Source organism: Betta splendens, chromosome 10 (assembly GCF_900634795.4).
Source record: "Betta splendens chromosome 10, fBetSpl5.4, whole genome shotgun sequence".
In the NCBI taxonomy this organism is placed as follows: domain Eukaryota; kingdom Metazoa; phylum Chordata; class Actinopteri; order Anabantiformes; family Osphronemidae; genus Betta; species Betta splendens.
In genome coordinates, this window is record NC_040890.2 from 15,067,181 (window position 1) to 15,080,263 (window position 13,083).

The window sequence follows — 13,083 nt, forward strand, 5'->3', positions numbered from 1 at the left end:
TTTACGCTCACACCGGCGCGGCAACGCATCACCCTGAAAACCCGCCGCACGGCGCGGCGCCGATAGAGCGCTTAACGCCTGAGCTGAGCTCCAGTGGAAACAGTGGAGACTGGGAATCACATTGGATCCCCACCCCTGTCTGCGGCACAGCGGGGGGCGTGCGCCGCCCCAGAGGTGGGGACTCGACGCTGCCTCCGCTGCAAATCCAGCAATAACAGCTAGAGTGACATTAAATAACACAGGGACTAATCTTCTTCATGGGGAATACAGGTTCAGTCAAGCTGGCTCCAGCAGAGTGCTTTTTTGGCTATTAGCACAATAACCCAAATGGAGGGCTCTAACAGGATGGAAACAGAGAAGCAGAAATCTAATGCCGTTATTAACACAGTGGTGCAATGTATCACCGACCCAGACCCATTTTTATGCAATCTGCTCAGACAACAACACGTACCACTATCACAACTGCAGTGTTTAACACGCACACGCACACACACACACACATAAAGGCTCGACCATGATTGTGTTCAGAACCTAAGGGTTGGATGGATGAAATTCAATCCACCCTTTTTCTACCTGTTAGAAATCTATTAGAGGCCAATAAGGATGTTGAGGGGAGAAGGTTTGAGATATTTCGGGTCAGCCGCGGAGGTTAATTGTTGAGTCGTCTGTCTGGTCAGCGAGGGGATCACTGTGTGAAAGCAATCCTGAAGGCAGGGGATGAGCGGCGAGTGCGGATGGTATTCAGGAGATTAGAGGCGCTGATGGGAGAGGCCGTGGGGGGGGCTGAACCTGAACGAGGGGGGGAAACATGAACCCATAGACCTCAAATCAACACTTTCACAAGGCTGCCAATGCTAAGTGGGTTTAGACGTACACTTAATGTGCTGGAGAGTGGTTATGTGTAGCCAACAAGGCCGCTGAGGCTCGCTGCTTTTACATTTAAAGTACAGGGTGTGGTTTCACCTTTGTGTCAAAAAGACGTACGGCGCAACTGTTAACAGAAATGAACACACCTGCGATTATCTACATGTACGACAAGACGCACGCACACAACACAGCCTTCACCAGCGTCTCCCTTCGCCGTAATTAAAAAGAATGTAGCGAGCGGAGGAGACAATCCGATTAAAGTCCAGCTTAATCAAATCAATTGAATGTCAAGGAACTTCCATTCAACTAACGCGGATGTTTCAGGTTCACGTCCACGAGGGAGGAAAAAAAAAACAAAAAAAACATCAGTGACGGATAAAAGAGCGGCGAGTTTGGCAACGAGGCAGCGCTCACTTTGTTGGGATGAAGGTCGAATTAAAACGCGGGGCGTATGCGGCGCTGGGGCGGAGGCCGATATTAGGCTGTCGGCTCAGATGTGCGGTGAACAGACGCGGCCTCCTGTGGGCGTCGCCCCACGCCGCGGCGGTCGCGTCCACGCCAGGCCCATTTCACAACTTGTTCTACATGTCTGACACATGAACACGCACACACACACACACACACACACAGAGGAATGCACCGAGGCGCTCGCAGACCCCCGCGCATCCACAGCGTCCCTCGTCACCTTGCTCAGAGATGAATGAGCTCGCCACTGTCCTCAATCATTTTAATCACTTCAATGGAAGAGGCCTTTTTCACAGCTATGGTTCTGGACTGCCTCGCAGCTGTCTCATCTATACACATTCCTGCACACACAAATTATCATTTAAAGCCCTCAAACACTGAAGCGCTGTGTAATACACTGCACTATATGCACATCTCTTCAGTGGTGCTGCTCAAATATGCATATTTATACATTTATTATACATATATTAGTGTCTAACATATTCCTGTACAAACCGTAACTACAGTTGACATAATGTTTTAAGTTGCATTTATTGACAGTCGTCTCATGCGAGATTCCCTTCGATGAAGTTTATTAATGCTTCTAAAAATTCATAAACATAACTCCAAAAGTTTATTCAGTTGTGTCTTTACTGTACAAAAATGTGCCTTTATTCATATTTCATACAGATTCTCACGATGTGACTCACAAACTCATGATGTCATCTTGCAATGATCTGTGCTTCTAGTTCAAATAGATACTGTTTCTGTCAGCACTGAGAGGAAGATCGACCATTTTTTAACAGAAATGACTCAACAAACGTGAACACCTTCAGCCGAGTACAAAGCTGGAGATCTACAGGTGCGGAACATGAAGCCACAACTATTCTGCGCTCATTCTGCCTCACTTGCAGCACCGTACTGTATGCTGAGGAACTTAAACTGTGTCGGTGTAAAAATGAAAGCGCTCATACAGGAAATTTCATTCAAATCAGCCTGATTTGGACGAGCAAACTGTAGGAGGAGAGCAACGGACTACTTGCAAATGGAATAATATCTGAGATGGAGCGTGACCTTGCTCATGGAGGTTCAGGCACATGACCACTGGATCAAACAAGCCCGAGGCGCCGTAACCCCTGCTGTGCCATCCATCACAACGGCGCCTCCAGAGCGCGTACAGCACATAAAAACTGCAGTCAGTCATTCAAATGCTCCAGTTATTCTTTATTTCGCCGCATCATATTTCAACTCTGGAAGCAACATGGAAACCTTTCCTTCCAGTTTGGATGCACATTGGTTGGTGCCACAGTTTGATTCACTGCGCTGATATTTGTTTGACTGCATTTTTACAAAGCGCACTCACATCTCCAGGAGGCCTCAGTCGGCGCTTTGATGGCGGCAGGCAAATAGCAGCGCCATCTCCACTGAGCTACGCGTGGAGCAGCGCCGACCAATATGTACCATCACAGTTAACACCTGTTCCCAGCTACACGTCTGGATGTGTGTGTTCACACCTACGCTGACTCTGTCGCATGTACAGCAGCAGCACACGAGATTAGATCGCGAGCCTGAATCTGCATTAAAGGTGGATCCGTTTCACCCGCAGTCTCCCTTCACCTCGCGCTGCAACGCACATCAGCACTTTAAAAGTTTCATGACAAAAACAGTCACGGTACCTCAACAGTGAGAGTCTCATGGAAACGGAGACAATGCTGCGGTCATCAATTATAAAGACCCCAAGTTTGTTTCTGAGATGGCGTTTTGTGAGCAGGCTTCTAAAGGCTGGAGTAACCATCAGCCTGTTGCCATGGCGATGGTTCTGTCCAGAGGTGCAAATCAGTGCTGCGGTTTATTCAGATCATTTCCTTGTTGTTGCGAATGAGAACAAAACACATCAGCAGGGATAAATGACTCAAAAATCTATGAAAGTGCAATGATTTTAAACATTTTCAGGAGTGAATTGATTTTGAAAGGTGTTCTGCAGTCGTGTCAGCAGCAAGTTTAGACTTTAGCTGGATGATTTAGATAAAGAATGGTCCTTGTGGCTGATGCTAAGCAGGGATTTGTGTCAACAGGCTCATAGACGTGTGTTATATTTGACCCAAAATCTAAACAAACAGTTGTGGTCACTTTTGCAATGTGAATTACCAGCCTTGGCTCATATTCACTTCAAATATCAACAGAAATAGGATAATAGCGTTACATTAATACTGGAAAGAACCTGAAAAGAATTTATATAAGTGTACATATGGCATGTTTTTCAGCAAACGAACATTTTTTAAAATAAAGGTAATCATTCATTTCTGCAAAAGCGTATATTTTTCCCACCTGCACAGCCGCCCTTGAAAGTTGCAGCACCGACAACTGGAACAAAAAGAAGAGTACGAGACAAAAGGATACATCGGTACGTGCTCGCCGGTTCCTGGCTACTGTGTGTTTTTAAAGCGCGATGGGAAGCATCAAAGCAGAAAGCCCAGAGCTCAACCTCAAGTCATCCCCACAGAAAGTCAATTCAAGGTCAGCTGCTGGTTCAGGTAACAGATGTGTCTCGCGCGTCCCAGTCGTCCCACCTACAGCCCACAGTCTGTACGCGACAGTGAGGGGGGGCGGATTAGCCGTACTTGCCTCGCTCACGCATTTCCAGATTTCTGTCACGGCGGCGGCGAACGGCCGTGCGCTAAACGCCTCTCTCTGTGTGTCACCGCAAACATCAGCGCACCAGCCAGAGGTCCTCCTTCACAGCAAAGCGCCTCAAAGTCTCATGTAATCACGCTCATGGGGGCGCCGTCAAACACCAGCAGCGGCGCTTCTGGAGGTCACCCTATCTACCCGCGCTGCTAATTGCAGATTAATTGTCAATAAAAGCGCACACAGGCATGACTGTTTTGACTCGCAGTATATTAGGCCTGTCGGTGAAAGCTATAAAGATAGCTGCGCGTTCTCTATTTACCGTGACACACCCGACATATTAGCGGTTTGATGCATTGGAACGAGGTAATGAGGATATCAACATATAACACGTGCGCTAATGTGAGGGTGAGTGCACAAGTCGGCGGTGGTGGCTTGTGCCATATAGATATGTGGAGTAACACAATTACATGCACAAATGAAGCAGAGAGGCAATAAAAAGTCTCAGTGTGCCTGTGATTGCCCTTTAGCAGCTGTAGCGTGTGACAGAGACGAGCTGCTGTTCATTGATGGATCTCCATTGATAAAACAGTCAATTATTGCCTGGGAATGTTTATGGAGAGAGGTGGGATGTTGTTTGTGTAGCAGCTTGTTATCCACTGTGGGAAACAACTGAACAGGTTTAAGGTGGATCACACTGCACCCGACCTTAAACATATGATACTAGTTCAAACTTTAAGGATTTTTGAAAAGAGCTGTTTAATCCAACAAATATATGAAGATTTCCTGAACACTGAAGAGGAGCGTAAACTTACAAGCTTCGCAGCACATATCGTCAGCAAAGAACATCCCCTGAAAGTCGAAATTCAACAGTGTGTTTTGACAATTTGGTCCCAGCCTTGACTGGCAGAGCACACCAGCCAATCCCCGTTTGAAACACGACCAGGAAAAACAAAGCTTGTCAGAGCGAGTTGGAGAAATGTCTACTGAGAGCCACATGTGGTGAGCAACAGACAGGAGGGAGGAAAGAGGAAGACGCAGAGAGAGGGAGAGAGAGAGCGGCTCTTTCTCTACACGACTCTGTCCCTGAGACACGCGTCACGCTGATCCCCCCACAGTGGGTGACTCTGACAGGATACTGACTATGCAGCATCCCCCCTCTGTGTGATTGATGAGCCTCATTTTGCCAATTAATGGAAAATCCCCTGTTGACTGCCATCAGATTGCCGTTTGTAACTGTTAGTGTTTCTGACTGTCACAGATTCATTTTAATTAGAGATCTCTTTCCCCGACTTTTCTATTGTGCCTCGGATTCGCAGAGCTGAGTGCACAGTAACAGGCCAGGGAAATGGCCCACTGCGTTATTTGCCATCAATAATTTATTCTCAAAGTGCACAGCTTAAACTGTTAAATCGTTTTGAAGGAGTCAGCCTTAATGTCACCCATATACCATACTTTATAATCAATTAGCAAACGCGAGGCAATCAGTGAACTTTATTTGCATAACGAAGCACCTAATTGCCTCAAAGTGAGAAAATGCAGTCAATACGTTTTGGCTAATCATTTACAGTATATGAGCCGGCTGCGGGAGGGACGGCCTGTGGCGCTCCCTGGGTTCCGTCAGGGGAGAGGACGGACGGCCGCCTCAGAGCGAAGCCAGAAATCAACACGGGGCCCGGCGGCAAACAGTGGAGCAACGGCGCATTCCCTCGACAGCGCGGGGAGGAAGGCATAACTCTGCTGTGGGGACGGGGCCAGACGTGTTTGGGCATTACTTTGATTTACATAGACTGGCTTTCAACTGGCACGCGGCGACTGCAGCTAACGATGCCGGGGCCTTTTATCAAGGAGCCATCACCAGGCTTTGGGGCGCCGCCCCGCAGCACATGCGCGGCACATGCAATAAGCCATAACGAATGGAGCTACTGGGTAAAACACACGTCTGCACTGGAGTAAATGTCAGCCATCGCATGAACGCCTGCTCTGTACACTATCTGCCAGCGTAAAGCACATTTTATAATTACTGTACGTTCCTATAGCTGCTGTAGTATTAGTACTTATCAGCCAGTGGCATAAACAGGTAAGCATCTGTTCCAGTCTATGAGCATTCGCTGAGTGAACCTGTTCCGTTTGACTCTTAGCGGTGCCCGTAGTGAACGCGCGCGCTGAAAAACACCCTAAACCCCGGGTGCCTCATATTTTCCAGACAAATAACTCTAGTCACGTTCCCCCTCCACTTGCATTTGATAGAATAATTTGCCAACAATGGGCCTGTCATTCAACGGAGTCTCAGGGATTTCATTAAAACATCAAATGAAAGTGAAATCATGAGCCATGACGGCAGAGAGCGGGGACGGCTAAGCAGAGGAGCGTGGCTGGTGTCTACTGCAGGATTAGAGCGCAGCAACAAGTGCTCAAGGGGGGCTTTGCATCAAACCCAGGAGCCCATGACAAATGAGGGCGCCCGGGCCTCTGTCTATTACCCTGCACTAAGCCTGGGCCTTTTGGGGGAGTAATGAGGTGCATATTGGTGCCGCCGCCACCGGGTCATAAGCCCGGGTTTCTACCGAGCCGAAATGATCAACAGGGACCGGGGCCAGCGGGGACGGGTCCATTCAGAGGCACCTCCAAACATCACGTTCACAGAGTAACTGGAGAAGTTTACTGTTTAACATACAGTAGGTGTAGACTAATACTGCACCTACAATGCTGTACATCTAACTGCGCTCTAACAGCGCTAAGGAGGAGCTACCAGTTCCAACAGGAAACGGGGCGTCCCAGAGGACTGATGGGAAGGAGGCTTTATCAGTGGACGAGACAACTGCTCACTCAGGAGCCAAGAGGTAGAGCTGCTGTAAATGGTGGGTGGACGTTCCTCCTGTAGCCGGATGCCACACCCCCCGGCTGCCTCCGGGACCGGCAGCACAGGCGGCCTGTCAGAAAGCTCGCTCTGCTGGTTAATGGAGCTGCCACATCGAGCCAAGTGCCGCAGCCTAGCGGGATACTGATTGGCCAACTTCTAGGGGATCCACTGGTACCAGAGGGCACAGAGACGGTCGCTCTGGCCGAAGAAAGGGACGTGGTGCTTAAATAGTCCAGGTCATAAACAGTTCTCACTCGCTTTTTAGAGTATTTAGAGTCTGTTACAGGATTCTGCTCTAGGACTGCATATCACAGTGAAACAAAAGCTTTATGCATCTTGGCAGGTGGTAGTACTGCAGTACAGTACACACAGTAGTACACTTGATATTCAGTGCGTTACTCAAAGCTGTAGTAAGTTATGACGCTATATATATATTCCATCTTAATGCTTTAGTTAATTTAATTGACTCAGGCTGTAACAATGCCAGATTATGCCTTTAAAGACGGAAAAGGAACTATAATAATACAGCACGTTTCACAGTGAAAACACACTGAGTGAAATAAAACAATCCTTGTTAAATAAGAAACAAAAGCACATTGTATTATATTGCAATGTTAAAGAATTTTTCAATAAAGGCAATTGAGACATAAACCCATAAATTTGTGTTAATTCTAATTTTCTCTGACTTCTAGATTTGTTCCGATTGGCTGACCCTTTAGCTTTTTCAGGCCTGGACACTGGCTTTGAGGTGAGAGATGCAGAGGACAGGCGGAGAAAATAGCGTGTTTTAAGCACTTCCACTTATTTATACCGGTTTCCCCTGAATTTTCGATAATTAAAAGGCTCCATGGTTTATCTGCGCTTCAGTTAATTGGCCACACAATTTACAGTGGATTTCATTAGCAGAGGAAAACACTTAGGTTGCGCGTGCGCGTGTGTGTGTGTGTGTGTGTGTGTGTGTGTGTGTGTGTGTGTGTGTGTGTGTGTGTGTGTGTGCTTGTGTGGCTCAAAGGAAGGTGGTGATTAAGAGAGATACTTTGTGTGCGTGCGTACGTGTATGTCAAGAGAGACGGTTGCGTGTGTATTTATGTTTTAACCATTATGAGGATCTACTGAAAGTGCCACCTGCATGATTTGGCTCCGTTTTATTAGAGTAGATCAAAAACAAATGACACGATTCTGTAAATAAACTAAACGACTCGTCATTCAAGCTGCGGAAGCTGAACGTCCACCGGAGCGAGACGGCATCTGCAAATCCCACTGTTCTCCCCCAGACAAAACAGACTTTAAGAGGAGGCAGTGTGTCTGCACTTTAACACTCAGCAGCCTGCTAAACAGGGCAGTTCCTTCACGAGCAACCATTTATTTAACCTTAAGCCCCTGGTGCCGACGCGAGAACATGCTGCACCTGTACACAAGCCTAGCCTGAAGCCTCATGCTGTTTGACAAAGGCCATCCATAAACACATTGCAGGCAATCCTTCGCTTTGAAGTGTGAACTAAATCAGACTGAAGTCTCAGAGAACAAGGAAAGGGCGCTACCTGTATAAATGCATCTGTCGATTTTTAAGCCACAGAGGTGATAGTACACGTTCGCTGAGGGCCAGGCAGAAACGGCGCCTAGCATGAGAAACGGGCTCCTTCTCAAGCGTGGATGTTGCAGGATCACAGCACTGCAGGCTTCATATCCATCACCAGCTATCGATAACTACTGTAGGTCTATATTGCTGCTCGAACACCTGCTTGTTTATAGCAGCAGAAAATTGTCCAGGGAGCCATCAATACGACACAAGCAGTGAAAATCGAAATTATCTCAAGGTAATTAAGCACAAACTGTATTACAGTAGGAAAAAAGGCTGATTTCTAAAAGAGAATTAGACTGAGGCTTAGTGCTAACAAATAGTTCCCAGATATGATATTTAGACTTGTCAGTTAGAAATTCTGTTTAGTCCCTGACTAGAACTAATTTTGCAGGGGTTGTGGGTAACTGATGGTTTTCTTTTAGGAAGAAAATGCCCATGAAAACTGGATTCAAGCCACTCAGCTCCGTCCACTCAGCCTTTGAAGAACTCAACAGCTACAAGGGCATTTTACTCAACAACTTACAGTAGAGATCAATGCCACACAAAGGCAAAAAAACGGTTTGGAAAGTCAAACAATAATGAAAAAGCTTATATTTAATGTAAAGACATTGTAAAATGAAACAAAGCAACCTAAAGACTTCCTGCAGCTAGAAAACCACATTCAGATGTAAAAAGCTCCTCCGCCAGCCTCTTGGGAAACAAAAGGTTAAACTAAATATTAGTGGGCTGGATGAAGCCATTGAGTACAGCAGTGGGAGATATATTGGACATGTTCACACATCCATCATGGTTCAGTTCAGCCTCTCATCATCGCCATTGAGCCACCTCTCTTCCATTAATATTCCGGTATGCAGAGTCCCGCTCTAAGCCTCCAGTTCTACTCGATCATACCCAGTGTGTGTGTGTGTGTGTGTGTGTGTGTGTGTGTGTGTGTGTGTGTGTGTGTGTGTGTGTGTGTGTGTGTGTGTGTGTGTGTGTGTGTGATAGCCATGGCTTCTCTGGTGAAATAGGGCTCTCTGGGGGCTAGTGCCTCAACTGTACAGCCTTTGTGGGCCCCCATTACTTTTGACAGATAGAGATCACTAAACTGCTGAACAAACACCCCATTCAGTCATTTGCATACATTACAGTAATGGAAAGAGAAAAATGTATCAATAAAGCCAAATGAAGTGCTTTCACTAAGCTCTTCTCTTCTTTCTTTCTCCCATTCCCTTTTTCCTCTTTCATATTTCTTTCATTTTGCATTTCTTACTGATCTGCTGGGGTGAATATTTTCTCATTATTTCATCGACTGATTTCCTATAAAAATGTAAACATCTCGTAACCAATACAGATGAAAGATTCCCACAAATTGTATGCACTGCAAACGTATCTTTTCAATAGTTAAAAGCTGCTATTTCTGGAGCCTAAACAAATTAGAAACACCAATCATGCATGGTGAAATAGACAAAACATAATTTATTGTTGAAAGTTTAATTAAAACTAAGCTGCTTTCGGGCACATATTACATTTAAAACACCTCGCAGTGACCAAGGCCTCCTGAAATTAATCTCAGGAAAAAGCTGACAAGTCACAGTGAACCAGAGGCCCATGCACTCACCTACACATGCTCTGTAAATTACTCTCCCTTTCTTTGGGTAACACACACCAGCAAGCACATACACAAACGCAGACTGACTCATTCATCACAATGCCCAACAGACAAGACAACAGAGCTTCACTTAACTTTTTCGGGGGTTGCACAAGCATCAGAAGCATGACTTTTAGCGGCTGCTGTTCCGCCATCTGTCATGCTACAAGGAGCCGGCGCTCTTTTCATCTGAGGGAAGGGTTTAAAAAAGGTGTACTGCTACCGTGCGTGCACCTGAGGAACTGTAAAACCCAAAATATGTAATTCACACTGTCACTGTTCCAACTCAACCGCTACCTGAGCGTTCTGCAAATACTGGCTATAAAACCTCCCGTATATGCAGAGTATGTGGTTTCTACAGTATCAGTTATGCTCACAGTGCTTGGACATAAACCATCCAAAGCTGCAGAACACGTCCTGTCTGGGGCAAAATGATTTGGCATATCTGAATATCTATGTACTCTACTATGACAATGACCACATTAAAACTTTCCTGGTTCCTTGTTATTATGATTACTTAAATGAATAATTAAATTCATCACAAAGTTGAAGAGCAGATCTGACGCTCCGGGGGACTAACTGAGAGATCACACAGCCATGCATCATTTGACTCCTTCCTCTGTCTCAGTGTGTGTAAATATTATAAGTATAAAGATACGTGTAACGACAGCAATTTGGAAACTTGTAAAACCAAGGGGGGAAGAAGCTACTGTACCATAAACCATTATAAAAAAACACAATAAAATAGCACAAATGGAGAAACACATATCCTGCTGGTGCCCACTCAAAAAAAAAAAACAGTAGATCTTATTAAATCCTACTAAGCCTCTTTCCTGGCACCAAAACTCACATAAGAATGGGAAAGAGGAGGAAGTGGGGTGTTGCAGGTCATGGCCAGACAGCTTCTCCCTGCCGCCCTCTGGGGAGGAACTCCAGACAGTGAGAGAGAACCACGCCGCACTATATCTACACTTCTCCATTTCCTCTCACTCAAGCTTGGAGTTCTCGGAGGAGCTGGCGAATCGATACTGACATCGGGGGGCCGAGGAGCTCTCTCGCCTGCGTGCCCTCCCTCAGAGCCGTCGTCGGGGAGGTCTCCGCTTCAGGTTCTCTAATTACTCAGATTTTAGCGCCTTTCTTTGGCTGAGAGCAGATTGGTAATGTCAGAAGCTACAAAGGCAGCATAGGATGAATAAAAGACAAAGGAAAGTGCTGCCTTGCACGTGCTTGTTTAGCATATAGAGACAGCAAGCCACTTTAAGAATAAGAGTTTCTGTAATAATTCTAGAAAAGGCCGTTCTGACTCTACTGCTTCTTCTTCATTGACAGCAGACTTGATTTGTCCCATTGATCAAACATATGCAATCAGCACCTCACAGGCGGGACATTCAGGAAAGCGCAGACACATGGCTAATTTAATTTGGGAGCCGTGATGCTCGGGTTTAAGTGAAACACTCCGTTACGGAAGCAGGAGAGGTGCCGTGAGAGACGAGCGGCTGCGTGGAGGAGCATCATGGCTGGTCAGGAGATGAAATCAGGGCTCGGTGATAAGTTGGTGTGAGGGGCTCGAGCCCCTATTAGAGTCCCCCAGGGGACGGGCCGTGGAGGCAGAGTGCAGCAAAAATAGCCGCAGGCATTATTTCACTCTTGGGACCCGGGGAGGAGTGAAGAGGGAGATCGGATCAACATCTCACAGCGAGGCAGCCGGATCCATTCCCTGCGGTCCCCTGGGTGCCACCTATCACACCGAGTGACTTAAACTTCCCACCAGTGCCGAGCGGAACACAAGCAGCACACGCCGCCGCTGCCGGTTGCGTGCGCTGTGATGTGATGGCAAGTGGCCGCATCAAAAGGATATGGACATCTTCTCCACAAACTTATCTTTTTGGTCGTCTGTTTTGGGGAAGTTCTCGATGTCGTTCTCCAGCCTCTGGATCTGACGTTCCATGGTGGTCAAACTGCTCTTTAAAGTCTCTGCTGACACTGTAGGAAAGAGTGAGACGCAACAAATTGGTTAGCAGCAATCAGACCCCTGCTGGGCGTATTAACGGCTCCCACTAATGGATGGGAGCAAAGAATCACAGATCTCTGGAAAGTTTGATGGGTTTTGAATAAAACCGGCGATGGCTGAGTTAGTTAGACTCAGGAAGCGTTGACACACTGACTCCTGCATAATCAATCTGTGAGTGGCCTAGAAAGCAGCACGTGTAGATGTGGGAGTACAGTGTGTGAGTGTGTGTGTGTGTGTGTGTGTACAGTGGCTCATTAATCACTCTGTAATCACTGTTTGCAGAGTTGCTGTGGAATCCACAGTATTCAGATCAGGTCTTTCAAGTGGAGGCTTCAAACAGCGAGCATCGTATTCTGGGATCAGACAGGACATGAGCATCGACGCAGCACCATGTTAAGGTTGCTGTTAAGGGTTTAGTCATATTGACAGTCACTAAATATAGTCTGTACCAACAAAAAAAAACACACGCTTTGCTCCATTTTAAGATAAACGTTCATACTGGGTATATTTGTATTTCACTCATACACTGTTTTTTTGAATTCACAGCCTCAATTCACTGCTATAAATACGCTGTGCTGCATGAATAATGCATTCGATTTACCATTGATGGAAATGACTGATCTTGTTTTCACGTGTATTAAAATCACTGGTGTCTGTAAAAGTGCAGGTGACGTACGAGTGAATGAACAAATGGTGACTGTCCTACCTTTGTCCTACAGTCTGACAGACCCGCGTGTTGTGCGTGGACGCTCGGTTCCAGACAGCACTTGTAATTGTAATTTGTTTTTAACACATAGTCAAACATGGATCAACTTTTATTATTCCGCCAACGCTAACGCTAACGCATGCGTGGAGCTGCTCCATGTTCTAAATTTCTAAATGAGCTTTGTGGAGTGGGGAAGTGGACAAGCTGTCACCAGGTGTGACCCCTGTGACACAGGGGCCAATCTTGTCTTGCTCTACATCACTTCTATAGCTTGGATTTGCTCTTTTTCTCATTTTCTGACAATAAGGCTGGACGGCTCAGCGGTGAATCACATCCACTCCCAGCACACTGA

General features: G+C 46.4%; 1 protein-coding gene across 11 annotated transcripts in view; it reads right to left on the bottom strand.

The window, feature by feature from the left end:
• Positions 1–13,083, bottom strand: part of diaph2 (diaphanous-related formin 2) — a 279,374-nt gene that overhangs the window by 67,804 nt on the left and 198,487 nt on the right. For all 11 annotated transcript variants that reach the window (XM_029164826.3, XM_029164824.3, XM_029164823.3 and 8 more), the window contains one exon: positions 11,873–11,997. In XM_029164826.3, coding sequence (XP_029020659.1) covers positions 11,873–11,997 — 125 coding nt within the window. The remainder of the gene's footprint in view (positions 1–11,872; positions 11,998–13,083) is intronic.